General features: G+C 55.2%; 4 protein-coding genes across 4 annotated transcripts; 1 reads left to right on the top strand and 3 right to left on the bottom strand.

The window, feature by feature from the left end:
- Nucleotides 1–2,028: 2,028 nt before the first annotated feature.
- On the top strand, nt 2,029–4,350 carry MRS44_004953 (uncharacterized protein; the record flags this gene model as incomplete). Its single annotated transcript, XM_046278314.1, has 2 exons — nt 2,029–4,172; nt 4,224–4,350. 2 exons carry the CDS (start codon nt 2,029–2,031, stop codon nt 4,348–4,350), a joined length of 2,271 nt encoding a protein of 756 aa, XP_046135892.1.
- A 938-nt stretch (nt 4,351–5,288) lies between these two features.
- MRS44_004952 (uncharacterized protein) lies at nt 5,289–7,575 on the bottom strand (the record flags this gene model as incomplete). Its single annotated transcript, XM_065622389.1, has 5 exons — nt 5,289–6,060; nt 6,117–6,312; nt 6,359–6,565; nt 6,617–7,075; nt 7,140–7,575. The coding sequence occupies 5 exons, from the start codon at nt 7,573–7,575 to the stop codon at nt 5,289–5,291; spliced, it is 2,070 nt and encodes a 689-aa protein (XP_065478461.1).
- A 1,494-nt stretch (nt 7,576–9,069) lies between these two features.
- Nucleotides 9,070–11,005, bottom strand: MRS44_004951 (uncharacterized protein; the record flags this gene model as incomplete). The annotated part of the gene is made up of 2 exons (XM_046268699.2): nt 9,070–9,785; nt 9,847–11,005. The coding sequence occupies 2 exons, from the start codon at nt 11,003–11,005 to the stop codon at nt 9,070–9,072; spliced, it is 1,875 nt and encodes a 624-aa protein (XP_046135894.1).
- Nucleotides 11,006–11,960: 955 nt separating this feature from the next.
- Nucleotides 11,961–14,099, bottom strand: MRS44_004950 (uncharacterized protein; the record flags this gene model as incomplete). Its single annotated transcript, XM_046268698.2, has 3 exons — nt 11,961–12,126; nt 12,177–13,041; nt 13,094–14,099. 3 exons carry the CDS (start codon nt 14,097–14,099, stop codon nt 11,961–11,963), a joined length of 2,037 nt encoding a protein of 678 aa, XP_046135895.1.
- Nucleotides 14,100–14,303: the final 204 nt, after the last annotated feature.

Below are 14,303 nucleotides of genomic sequence, written 5' to 3'. Positions count from 1 at the left end.
AGCAGAGCAGCCTAGAACCAGGGGCGGAACATGGACCTTGCGCGGGCACCAACATGAGCAGCTGCGCAGAACGCAAATGCGGACGGGACAGGCCAGGAAACAGACCACCTGGTTGCGCCAACCAGGACGATTTTAAGTGCTGATTTAGCAAAAGCGATGTCCTTCAAGTAGAATTTACTTGCCTTCTTTGGTTTCAAGCCATGCTCTGACAGGTGGATGAGAGAGCGAGTGCGATAAGGCTCACCCATTGGTCAATGTCGCCCAACGTCCGTCCAGCATTGGATATTGTACTGTAACCAATTCACCGATATCCGTCCAAGTTTACAAAACGGTTAACGGCCTCGCTTTTATTTTGTGATAATCTCTAACCTCGTCCAATGTTTGGCTTTGTAGTCAACTGGAATGCAGCTATTCAAGTTTACCCAGCAACAGTACGAAGTACGGATACGGATACTCGCTTGAAGGATTAGAAAGCCCATGTCCTTTGTCATGCGACTCATGAACTGCCGATAACTCCTTGACTATCCCCTAGTTAATGCGCGAAACCGCGAGAAAAGCCATGATTGGTCTGGGACTGTGCCATTCAACACTGTAGCAAAGGATCGCCATCCCGAACAGTCGAGCACAGTTGTTGGGGAGCTTGAATTCTCCGACTGAAGCACCAAGTATCTTTGGCGGTGGACATAGCGGTGAAGATACCAAGCACCCACGGCACTCTTCTAAGTGCCTTCGTCACATGCGACGTTGCTTTTTCTTTCGGGGCCCCAGCAGAGACGAGACAAGACAGACAGATGAGCCAAGAGTCCCTTCCCTTTGTACAGTTGTCATCCCTTTGATGAGACACGGTGCAAGCGCAACTGCAAAGACGAGCGTCGCAATCGCAAACCCAACGTTTCCGTCGTCCTTGTTTTCCTCGCACCGTTCTGCCTGTTTGAGTCGAGGCGAACCGACAAAAAACAGCATGGGCCCGTTTATTAGCTTCAATGCAGCATGGCGTGGTCGCTGAGAGGTGTGCTTGACAGAAAATTTCAACGTCGGTTTGCCCTTTCCCACCGGAGGCGCCGCATGTACCTTGGCCACTGGCGAGATGGTGCGAGTAGGGCACGTGCCCCCGCCTCCTAACGCCAAATCACGACGCCGCTAGGCGAAAAGTGTTAGTGATGGCCCGCCTCACTACCACGCCGTTTATCAGGATCAGCGGGTAAATACCGCTACCACCCTTCTGGCAGGTGCGAGTCTGGAAGGTTGGCACCCAGAGAGGGGAGACAGGCGGCGTTGGGTGGCAGGTTCACTCCACCAATCCTCCCCCACCACCCACCTTCCTCCAACCGCACCGCGCTGCACAGCAAGGCCAAATTAGTACGTACATATTACCTTAGCCTTAGGTTTTGGCAGTGCGGCGTGCGACGGCGGTAGGTACGAACAAAAAAATATCCATCACCACCGACGAAATTTCTCCCTCTTCCCTCCTCAACCGCAACACCAACCTTATCAAACTCAACCCCAAAACCCATAAAGTCGAGTCAGTCCAGAGGTACGGTCTTCGTACTAGTTCTCTGTTTCTGCTCACTTCATTTCCACCCGGAAAAAAAACACAAAAAAAAACTTGAAAAAACCCCCAAAAAACACAACCCACCACCAAACCCACCCCTCATCCCTCTCTCTCACTCTCTTTGTCTCTCGCGACACCGCCCGAGTGACTCTCCTCCCCGACGACATCTTCCCTTTGAGTTGGCCTCTCCCTGCTGCTCAAATCCTCAGACATTTGTCGCGGTCGCATCGCTTTGTTCGTTGCCCCGTCCCTTTGTTCGCTTACGTCGAGTAACACGCGAACTTGACCCGCTGTCGACTCTTTAAACAGGTGCGTTTGGACCCTCCTTCCCCTCCCCCTCCTGCTCGTCAACTTTTTCTTCATTTTTTTTTTCCTGTTTCCCCTCTCTACTTCATTCGGTCCTCTCTTTGGTCACCTGTCGCTGACTCTGCTGCGCATTGCAGGTTCATACCAAACCTTAGATCCCGACTTCAACAATGGCCTCCAACGCTGCTCCCGGCGCTGTTGATCAGCTTGCCAACGACCTCAGCAACACCTCCCTCAACGGCAGCGGTGATGCCAAGGCCCCTGCCATCGACACTGCTGTCGCTGGCGCCGCCGACGATGCTGCCGCTCCTACTCCCAGCTCGGCTGCTCCCCACCCCCAGAACTCGGCCTCTCTGTACGTCGGCGAGCTCGACCCCGCCGTCACCGAGGCCATGCTCTTCGAGCTCTTCTCTCAGATCGGTGCTGTCGCCTCTATCCGTGTCTGCCGTGATGCCGTCACCCGCCGCTCTCTCGGCTATGCCTACGTCAACTACAACTCGACTGCCGACGGCGAGAAGGCTCTTGAGGAGCTCAACTACACCATCATCAAGGGCCGACCCTGCCGAATCATGTGGTCTCAGCGCGACCCTGCTCTGCGCAAGACTGGCCAGGGTAACGTGTTCATCAAGAACCTCGATGTCGCTATTGACAACAAGGCTCTTCACGACACCTTTGCCGCCTTTGGCAACATTCTGAGCTGCAAGGTCGCCCAGGACGAGAACGGTAACTCCAAGGGCTACGGTTTCGTTCACTACGAGACCGATGAGGCTGCTGCTCAGGCTATCAAGCACGTCAACGGTATGCTCCTCAACGAGAAGAAGGTCTATGTTGGCCACCACATTCCCAAGAAGGACCGCCAGAGCAAGTTCGAGGAGATGAAGGCCAACTTCACCAACGTCTACGTCAAGAACATCAGCCCGGAGGCTACCGAGGATGACTTCCGACAGCTGTTCGAGAAGTACGGTGACGTCACCTCCTCTTCTCTGGCCCGTGATCAGGAGGGCAAGAGCCGCGGATTCGGCTTCGTCAATTTCACCACCCACGAAAGCGCCGCCAAGGCTGTTGATGAGCTCAACGGCAAGGACTTCCGTGGCCAGGACCTGTACGTTGGCCGCGCCCAGAAGAAGCACGAGCGCGAGGAGGAGCTGCGCAAGTCTTATGAGGCTGCTCGCCTGGAGAAGGCCAACAAGTACCAGGGTGTCAACCTGTACATCAAGAACCTCGATGATGATGTCGACGACGATAAGCTCCGTCAGATGTTCTCCGAGTTCGGCCCCATCACCTCGGCCAAGGTGATGCGCGACACTCCTGTCGAGAACGAGGAGGAGAAGCCCGCCGAGGAGAAGAAGGAGGAGGAGCAGGAGGACAAGGACAAGGAGAACAAGGAGGAGACCAAGGAGGGCGAGGAGGGCGCTGAGAAGAAGACTGAGAAGAAGACTGACAAGAAGCTCGGTAAGAGCAAGGGCTTCGGTTTCGTCTGCTTCAGCAACCCCGACGATGCCACCAAGGCTGTCGCCGAGATGAACCAGCGCATGGTCAGCAACAAGCCCCTCTACGTCGCTCTGGCCCAGCGCAAGGATGTTCGCAAGAGCCAGCTTGAGGCTAGTATCCAGGCTCGCAACCAGCTTCGCATGCAGCAGGCCGCCGCCGCCGCTGGCATGCCCCAGCAGTACATGCAGCCCCCTGTCTACTTTGCTCCTGGCCAACAGCCCGGATTCATCCCCCAGGGTGGCCGCGGCATGCCCTTCCCCCAGCCCGGCATGGGAATGCCCGGTGTCCAGGGCGGCCGTCCCGGTCAGTTCCCCGGCTACCCTCAGCAGGGCGGTCGCGGAGGTGTTCCTCAGCAGATCCCCCCCAACATGTACGGCATGCCCGGCCAGTTCCCTCCTCAGTACGGCCAGCCCGGTACTCCTCAGTTCATGGCTGCCATGCAGCAGGCTCAGCAGGCCGCTCTCTCTGGTGGTCGCGGTGCTCCTCAGGGTGGCCGTGGTGGCCCTCAGGGTATGCCTGGCGCTCCTCCCATGGGCGGTGCCATGCCTGGCTTCCCTCCCAACAACCGCCAGCAGGGTGCTGGTCGTGGTGGACCCAACACTGGCCGCAACGGAAACGGTCCCCAGGCTCAGGCTGGCCGTGGTGCCGAGGGCGCCAACCCCGCCAGCGTGCTCCAGCAGCAGCTTCAGGCCGCTCAACCCGCTCAGCAGAAGCAGATTCTGGGTGAGCTGATCTTCCCCAAGATCCAGGCCATCAACTCCGAACTCGCCGGCAAGATCACTGGTATGCTCCTGGAGATGGACAACTCGGAGCTTGTCAACCTGTAAGCCAAGCCATTCTTGACATTTTTACACACGTTACTAACAGATGATAGTATTGAGGATGACGCTTCGCTGAAGGCCAAGGTCGACGAGGCTCTCGCCGTCTACGACGAGTACGTCAAGGCCCAGGGCGGCGCCGAGGGCGGTGAGGCCAAGAAGGAGGAGGAGACCAAGGCTTAAGCCTGAACCTACCTACCTTCTCACCAACACCTCTGGCTTCTATCATTTCCTTTGTCATGGTTATCTGACTGGGCAACCCCCTCAACTGGAACGACGTATGCCTGGACGAGGCAATTTATGAACGATCAGGCAACAAACAACATGCTTTACGACCTTGTGTTACCCAATTTGAGGGGGCGCATTATGTACAGATAGACTTGGTTGCTATTTCTTCTCAGGAAGGGAAACTCAAAAGTTTGGGGACTCTGAGGTGGCTGGCTCTCGAGGCGAACTGCCGATTGCTTGCTTGCTCATGGCATGGCACGGCAAAGGCGGCGGCGCTCTGTCGGGAGAACCCACCAGGACGGCGTTGACGGTTTTCTGATACTCTGCCTGTTGACCTATACCCCCCACCGATGGTGCTCGTTTGCAGGCATGATCAACGCAGAGGTTTTATGCGGATAGGGTTTCTAATGAAAGAAATGTCTTGTTACTCTTCGAGGATGTGAATATGATATGATGTGATGTGATGTGACTGATGTGACTGATGAGTAGAGGTTGACAAGCTGTACTTGGAATGTGCTCTGAGTTGACATATAATAAGGAGCAACGATGGATATGTTCACGAGTTCTTATTCCTGATTTCAAAGATGACAGACAACTGCTTAACTATAATGTATTCATAGACTAGGCTACTCCTGACTGTAAATATTCCTGTACATGCATGCATGCAAAACACCAAGGAGAATGTGTACCTACCTACTCCAATAGTGCAACCAAACGCCTATTCCAGTGTGAACATGAAACTGTTTCGTTTCCAACCGACCTCGCTTGACCAGCAGTAAGCAAATGACCTTGTCCTGCCTGCCTGACCGGTGGTGACCCTATCCTGATTGCATGCAATAAACCAATTCGCCAACCAATGTTGTTGTACTCCAATCCACACAATGCACCACACCTTACAAGGTATTTACCACGACTGTATCGGGCCTTTCTTCAATCATGTACTTCTTGCCAGGAACGCTGCCAAAGAGCGTCTCCATGACCTTGCCCTTCTGCTGCTTCCTGACCTCGCCTAGGTACTCACTCACATCGCTTAGGCCTTGGATCTGGTCCTCGAGCGTGAGGGTGGTCGAGTTGACGCCGCGGACGAGAGGAGACACGAGCTTGCTGCGGAGGGTCTCGAGGGAGGCCTTGAGGGTCAGGAGTTTGCCGTTGTGCTCGACGAGGATGCCCTTGTTGCGGACCGTCTTCTCGCGGACATTGCGCAACAGCTGACGGTTTTGCTCAAACTTGCGGAGCTCGGCGGCGCGGGTGCCAAGAAGGCGTGTCCAGAGGCTGGAGAGCATGTCGGCGTGCAGCTCCTCCTGGGCTGACGACTCGCGTACGACGGTGCGGGCGAGGTTGAGGAAGTGAAAGTCGACGGCCTCGAACAGGGCGAAGAGGGTCACGCTATGTTGCAGTTCGGCCTGAATCGAGTCCTCGAGAACGGCGATGAACTCGGTGAAGAGGAGCTGTACCATGCGCTGCTCTCGCTGCGGGTTGGAGAGGCCGAAGATGTGTGTGGTGAGGCGGCCGAGCGGTGTCGGTGAGCCGGCAGCATCTTCGAGGACGCGGGCTTGGGAGAGGATGTTGTGGATGTTGTCGTAGGCGGAGGAGAGAGTGGAAGGGGAGGGAGACGAGTTGAGACGGTTGAGGTGCATCTTTGCCCAGTCCATAACGTTGAGGATGCTAACAAGGGGTGAGATTGTGGTATTGAGGGCTTGTACATGTTTGCAACAACTTACCCATCGATATCACCATCGACTCTAGCGAAAAACTTGGTCATTTCAATGGCCAGCGTTTTCATGGTCTCACTGAGGGCATCCAGGTCAGACACAATGCTGTTGGCATCGCGCATGTCGCTTGTGCGCACGCTCTCGCCAAGATCCCAGACAGCAACACTCGTGGCTTGTAGATCATGAACCTGGGATACGGCGTGCTCTGAGTAGTAGATTAGAGGCTCAAAGGAGCGGGCGAGCCCTGCAACTTTGACGAGATCGCCCACAGGCCGCGGTGAGGCGGGCTGGAGCAGAGACTTGAAAAGGGGAGAGAGAGAAGAAGGCGATGAGGACAGTGGTGAAGGTGGTGGACCATGTCCGTGTCAAGGTTTTGTAGCGATCACGGATGAAGTTGATGGCAGCCTCGATAGGCTCAGTGTGGTGTTGCACTTCAGCGCGGACGGCGAAGCGAATGTCTATTCCATGTCAGAGAAGTGGTGAGAGCTGAGGCTGCCATTCCCACTCACAATTATCTGGCGGTGAGTGTTGTAGAGCCAGCTCCCTTGCGGGAGTTGCCCTATCTTCGACCTTGACCTGAATTGTCCTATCCTCGTGCCTCTCGGGACTTGGACTCCGACCCTTGTCCGGGCTCTGACTTCCCTTGGGCAACTTTGTCCTGATGGCCCTCTCCAGGACCATCTCATCCTCACTATCATCGTCAAACTCCGGAGAACTTTCTCTCAGAGTGCTCAGACCGCCACGTTGCATACCAGCGGCGAGGAAGTCATGAGGTCCCCTCCAGAAGCCGCTACTCCGGTCTCCGTTGCCGAGTCTCCGCCACGCTGGAGGTGAGTATCCACCGGCGGACGCGACCTCCGAATCCTCGAGGTCCTCTTCCGTCGCCGCCTCGCTGCGGAGGACTGAGTGGCGGGGCGACAGTGTGCTTGCTGGGAGATCGAAGTCCCGTAGTGATGCGTCGAGATTTTCTAGGTGATCCGTCATGGCTGCTGCGCTTGGGCGAGTCGTCGTCGCGGGGACGGCGTGACTCACGGCGACGGTGGTACTCTATCTCCTGAATCTGTTTCTGTCGTTGCTTCTCCAGAAGGAGGTTCTGCTCTTGTTGCAGCTGGAGCTGCTGCTGAAGCTGGTGGCGGCGCTGGGCGAGGACTATATCCTGACCAGAGATGACAAGCTGCTGCTGATCCTCGAGCACAAGCTGGCTCCTCGCAAAGGGGGGTTCCGGTAGAGGCTTCTCGCCTCCGACTGTCTGCAGAGTGTTGCTCGGAGGCTCGGCAAACAGAGGCTGAACCAGCGACGACAACGACGGCAAGGGTATGCCAAGGTTGGGGAAGCGAAAGGCGACGAGGCGGGGGATGTAGATGACGGCACAGATGAGGAGCAGAAAGACGGTGATGAAGTATGTGCTGGGGGCGATGGTGATGCTGACGAGCGAGACGTTGTTGTTTACCGTCAGGAATGGAGTCATGGAGATGATGGGTTGATTGATTGATTTGATTGTGTGCTCAGAAGTGATGCTCTTCTTTCTCAGGCAAGATCAACGTTTCTGATCAAGTAGACTCTTGTGCTTTTGGGGCTGATTGACTGATTTTGGGGTAATAGTTGAAGAGGTAGAGAACAAATAGAGGCTTAGAAAGAAGGTTGGCAACTATCCAATGCAAGGTTGGATGGATGATGGGACGGAATGGATTGGATGGACGTCTGTTGCTGGGCTAGAGTAGAGAGGTAGGCTGGGCGCGGGCAGGGCTTGCATAGACATGTAAGATTACAATGCGATGCGAAGCCCGCTCGAGTAGGTACCTAGGTCGGTAGGTCGGGGAAGTAGGTCAAGCAAGGCAGATGCAAGTAGAGACCCGTCAACTCGACCGGCAGCTCAAGATGGAAAAAGAGGAGGGAGGGAAAGATCGAGAAAGGAAAGAGGAGGGAAGAAGATGAAACATACCAAGACGAAAATGCTCACTCATTCATCGCCCGGCTTTTCTCAACAGCCGATAAACCTCCTCCCGTCCCTCCCTCCCTCCTTCCCTCTAGCAGCAACAACAACAGCAGCACGCACTTGCCCACGAAATCAAAGAGGTTGGGGTCCTTGCTACTACTGCGTCACAGCCAATCATGCCCCGCCAACCGTGCAGAACGAGACCGTTTCAGCGACCCCGCGCTAAACCTATTTCAGAGGGGACCACTTTACGCGACACGTCTTCTCAGTGGGAGTGGCCTGACGCGCAAGGCATCTCTTGGTCACATGAGCTGCATTTGTTTACAGTTCGTTGTCATGGAAGATGAGGGGGAGGGGTTCCGTAAAGGGGGGGCTGTGGATGTGTGTGTGATTCACCACGGGAAATGGTCATGGTGAATACCGCGATGGACGCGCGAAGATTCCACGAAAAGGATGCGCTTTTTATATTTTTAGGCAGCACCCGCCGCGAACCGTGTCTCTCGTTATTGTTTTTTGTTGTTCTCTTGTCGTGCTCTTATCGACCGTTGATACGCTGGCGTCGCCTCCCAAGCGGTGGCGGGGCATGCCTGGGATTGGTTGTCTTGCCCCTCCGTGGAAAAAGGTGGGGCTCTCCCGGACCCGAGCCGGCTCGCCCCGTCCCAGCATTCATTCATTCATCCAAACATCAGTGCATTCTGCAACAGATAACAATGATTGCAGGAACTTATATAATATCGTGATTTCTTTCTGTAGTCGATTTAGCCTGAGGCTTCGGCTTTGATACATTGAATCGCTACATGATTAACATTTTGCGCTCGGCTTTTCAAACAGCCATATGTGACTCCCACCTCCTTCATCCAAGACATCCCATTCCATCTCATGATGCTTGCCACACTCTCCTCTCCCCCAAATGCATATACAAAAAAAACGACAAGCAACATGATGTCCAGAAATCAAGTCGTCTAAAATAGGTAGGCAAACAACACCCCCAACTCCGTGTAATGCCAGCATCACATCCACACCACATCACATCACCTCGACGTTTGGATTCTTCTCCTCAATGTCCATCTCGCAGCACATCCGCCCCAGGAACTCGACGCTCCGCATCGACGCCTTCAACCGCATGCCCCAGCCGATGCACTCTATCACGGGCTGCGCGCACTGCGTAAACAGCTCGATGACCGTCTCCGCCGCCATGGGTTTGCTGTCGTTGAGCGCGCTCTGCAGGTTCAGCCCGTCCTCCACCTCCACCACCGACGGCCGCTCCGTCCCTGACCACGGCAGCGGGAACTCCTCGCACAGCATGTTGACCGCCAGCGACTCGGCCAGGCTTGCGTCAAACTCCTCCGAGCCCGTGAGGTTCTTCCACGACTGGGCAAAGCACACGGGGATGCTGTTGCTCCAGAGTCGGGGCCCGTTGACCCGGTTGTGTACGTGGTACATGGCCGTCCCCTCCTCTATCAAGCCCCACCACACCACCAGCTCCGTGCCAGTGTCATCATCACCAAAGAACAAGACTCCGTAAATGGGATTCTGTGTTGGCTTCTCTGCCAACTCTCCGGACACCACGTATCGTTGGGACCCCGTGTACGCCGCTCGTTGCTTGAGCTCACGGTCCTTGAGCATCAGGTTGACCTTGAACGGGAAGCTCCCTCTAAGGCGAAGCTCTGGCTCTGCTGACTCTGACTCGAGCAGAATCGTCTCCATCTTGAACTCGGGCTTGTACTCTATGGAATGTATTACTGCCGAAAAGAGTCAGTCTCGCCATCATTGACCGGGGACGCATCTGGGACAGCTGCCTACAATCTCCTGTATCCAGATACCCCGACTTTTTACGGTCGTGCTCTATCACCATGATGACGCTCATGGGGTCTCTCCGGTATACGTTCTCAGCGAACGGGCTCTCACGCAGCACAATGGCCGGCCGCGACAGCGTATCAGGCGATAAACTGCAGTCGAGGACGGCTAACCACCGCTCACCGACGTCTCTGAGCTCCTTCTTGTTCCAGTTCCATCGCGTCACCTTGCACGGGCACTTCCAGATGCGCAGCACGAGCCCTTGATCCGTCAGTCTTATTCCAAAGCGCTCCGAGTCCTCCTGTCCTGCGTACGTGCGGAGGTTGAAGTTGGCCGGGCTATCTGCCAAAAAGTGCATCCGGTGCAGCGTCTCCTCGGGCTTCTGCGACAGGGGCCACCTCCACACCAGGATGGACTGGTCGCCCGACTTCTTGAGCACCTCTTCCTGCAGCCGGAGAAAAGCCTTGTTGCCTTCTCCATACAGAATAGGCATGTTTATGCCAAAAATGCCCATCAGTGAATACGCCATGTCTTCGGGTCTGGTCGTCTCCCTATGCGCCATCCAGCCCATCCTTGTGGCCACGTTTTCGCGCTGCAGTAGTGTCGTTATTTTGCGATCCTTCTTTGGGTCCGGCTGTAATAGAAATGACTCCTCGATTCCTGTGATCTCGCTGATTGTCGAGGCCAGAGAATGTCGCTCGCCAAGGGGTGACCAGTTCTGGTCGACAAACTCAACCTCGTCTGGGGCCAGCAGCTCCTGGAGTGTCCAGCCGCGTGTGAACCAGCGGCTCTGTTTGAGGGACGCGACCACTCCCGAGGGTTGAGGAGAAACGTCCGAGAGGTAGGCAAAGCACATTGAAGCCTCCTTGTACCAGCGAAACATGGAGTTGAGGGCCTCTGAGAGCTCAGCGCTGCTGGACTTGTCGATGCAGCATGTGTCGATCCAGATGTGGTCATAGCCGCGGTCGAGAGCCTTCTCGCAGGCCTGAGAGATCTTGCGGTATCCTTGGCCATTCTTCTGGCGAATCTCGTTCATGCGCGCCTGGCTCTGGATGTCGTCGAACAGCACCTCGTCGCTACCCCACGTATGCGACAGGATGGCGTACTTTTCAGGGCTGGCGCCAAACGTCTCAAGCTGCAAGGTCCTGGTATTGAGGAGTCTCATGCTGGCGACTCGAAGAGGACAGATTGATCAATCGCATGAGGTCCAGGAGATGCGGGCAGTTGTCGTCGTGAGGGTGCGGTTTCATGGTCTTGGTTTCAGCCTCGCGGTGGTCCAGGCGAGGCGAGGTCAAAGCCGCAAGCGAGTCAGGCCTGGCTGTGGCCGTGGCCGTGACCGCAATAGGCCTTGAGCCTGGGAGACGGGGACGGGGACCAATGAGACGCCTCAGACGCCCTGTGGCAAAACCCTGCCCGCAGCAATGTGGCCTCTACTGTACAGTACAGGTCACTCTCTATCCCTAGGCATTCATCCAGTCTCACTCACAAATCCTTCCGTCCATGAACCCCATCGCAAGCCATAAGCGTAGGTCGTCGAAATAAGGTAGACGTGCGTCCGAGAAACGAGGCACGTGATGCAACCTGAGACAGGCGAATCCAGCGCCATGCAGTCGTAGCTCTTGATGCCATCCATCTCACTCAACCCTCACTATCAAATCAAGCCGCCACGGCATTAAACTTGAAACAACCAACGTGCCCTGGTCCCCGCCATGTTGCACCTGCATACACGTATACATATACATGTACAGTACTAGTAGCCAAAGCCAAAGCCATAGTCGTTGTCATAGTCATAGTCATAGTCGTAATACCTAGTACCTAGTCGTCTGTCCATCCATACTAAAAACTCCATCCGTTCGTTGAATTCTAGTGAGTGACCACGCTACCCAGAAACTCATCCACTCAACCACCAACTGACCCAACATCAAGCCCTTTCATCCTCAACCCAAAAGAATCGTACTCCAAGTCAAAGCCCGTTGATGTGCAGCTCGAATAATGCTGAAAAGAGAACCACAGCTCGCACAACACCTGTCCTATCATGCATGTGCATCATCCCGTCTATCCCCGACCTGTTGCCTCAACCTGAGAACTCCGCTGGCTCATGGCCTATTGAAACGGGCCTTCTAATCGATCCTAGCATTTGATAGACTTTTCGCTGCAGGATTGCTGAGAATATTGACCTGCTTCACGCCTCTGTACTTGCCCTGCTTACGGAGCCGCTTCCTCGCCACCATGACAGGAACCGAGCTCTTGGTCACTAGGTAGTTGGAAAATGATCCCAGAATGACACTACCCATTGTTAGCTATGCGCATATCCTGTCAGCATGAGAGCCACTTACCCCTTCAGCGCACTTCTTCCTCGGCTTCCTATCACAACCAGTGTCGGGCTGACAAGGTCGATCACCTCGGTAATCAGATGCTTTGGGTTCTTGCAATGCAGCACCTCCACAATGACCCGCACCTGAAGGCTCGTCTTTCGTAACAGTTTGACGACCCTGTCCGAGATATCCTTGACTGCTCGGCGCCGTTCTTCCTCTGCTCTGCTGCGCTCTCCTCGGCTCGATGGCGCAGGGGAGGTGTTGGGCGTGTTATTCTTCGAGTCTCGAATAGATGCTCGCACAAATTCCGGCACTGCTGTCATTGCCGGGGCCGGCGTCTTGCTGTTGGCGACGGTGTTGATAGCAGCCGCCTGCTCCTTCATGGCCTTTGGATCATCCGGTACTTGGTTTGCATCACCGATACCCTGCTCCTCATCAACACAATAGATGGCCATGAGCGTGTCGCCATCTCGTAGTACCGTGCCAATTGCCCACTCGAGCGCATGTGTGGACTCGTCGCTCATATCTGTGGCCACCAGGTACTTTCTGAGCCGATGATGCTCATCCTCCGCTTGTTGGACAATCTTTTGGTACTCTCCACGGTAAATCATGCGAATCGCACGATGGCACTCTGGCGTCGAGATTATAGTAGACATAGATACGGTGAGGTTCTGGGCCGTTTTGATGTCGTCTCTGTCAGCTTCCTCATCAGAGTCAATAATGGAAGCAGCCGTTGATACTGTTCCCGTATTGTAGCTCGTGTTGGGGTGCACAGCAGCCCTGCTAGTACTCTTCACGTTGTCGCCAAACGGACTGGTGACCTTGATCTCTGGCTCTGACAGCAGGGAGCGATACGTGTATGACTTCCCTGAAGCAACCTTGGTTCCTATTTATGATGTTAGCATTCATCCAAGTATAGAGCGAGCTCGCAGACGTACTCTCTTCATCAGCAGCAGCAAGAAGGCTCTGGGATTTCCGACCATCACCAGAGGAACCCTCACTGGTCTCGCCCTTAGCATCGGGGTTGAGTGTCCGCGGGGCCTTCTTACGACCTCGGTCCTCGTCGTCAGAGGAAAACGTGTCGTCGTCTTCACTAGATTCCAGGTGTTCACCATCAGGACCCAAGTAATCCTTGACTAATCTGCCACTCTGGCCATCATCTTGAGTACGCAGTGGGAGAGTAGACAGAGTGCCGCCCGAGCTCGCCAGGTTTGCGTCTGTCAACCGGCGATAGGCGTTGTTGAGATTAAAGATCTGGCCATCATCAAGCATAGCTGTGCCTGGAGCAAGTACTGTGCCGGGCGACCTCGACCTCGAACCTAAGCGGTTGTGAGGGGACATGGATTTGTGGCCGCCGATGGCGCCTCCGAGGGAGCGCCTGTGTTCACGATCGACGCCACGGAGTGTGTCCCCAAGGGAAGTCCCTTGTGTGTTTCTCTTGGGAAGCTGCTGGCCCGTGTTGCGTGTAATGATATCGGAAAATTGGTATCCAGAGACAGGATCATTACGTCCTCCAGCTGCTCGAGGCCCAAACTCGACGGGATTCGATGCGGCATCACTGAAGCTGCGAGTGTGTCCAACGGTGCTGGGCGCGAGGCTGGCAGGTTTAGAAACGGGAGAGCTTGGAGTTGTGCTGGTGCCAGGAAGCTTTGAGGGGCCGGAGGGAGGAGTATCCAGATCCAGCATACTTCGAATCTTGGGTGGGGGAGGGGACGTGGTGTCAAGCATACTACGCACGGCTTGGCGAGGAGAGCTCGGAGCAGGCTGCTCATCGATATCCAGCATGCTTCGAACGGGCGATCGCGGGGTAGCATAAGGAGAAGCGGATCGCATTCGGTCTTGGGAAGTCTGAGACGGTTGCGGATTTCCGAGCAGCGCAAGAACCTCCTGCCGCTCCATGTCGAGCATGGCTTCTATGCTCATGGGCTGTTGGTTCCGCGACATGATGGCGGTTGGTAGGTAGTACCGCAGTTGGGTTAAAACTGGTCTGGTAGATTGTTGGAGTTGGGGGTAGATGCGCAAGCACAAAAAGGCCGAATCGTAGTATCGATTAACGACAGAAACCAGACGTGTAGCAACAAGGAGAGGCTACGAAAGCTGTACCGAAAAGATTTGGGAATGCGCACACACCGCGACAGTCTAGCGGGG

This window comes from Fusarium solani (assembly GCF_023522795.1).
Source record: "Fusarium solani strain SB1 chromosome Unknown bctg00000002, whole genome shotgun sequence".
Taxonomy (NCBI): domain Eukaryota; kingdom Fungi; phylum Ascomycota; class Sordariomycetes; order Hypocreales; family Nectriaceae; genus Fusarium; species Fusarium solani.
Note: the sequence above shows the minus strand (reverse complement) of the source record. Positions and strands in the feature narration are given on the sequence as shown.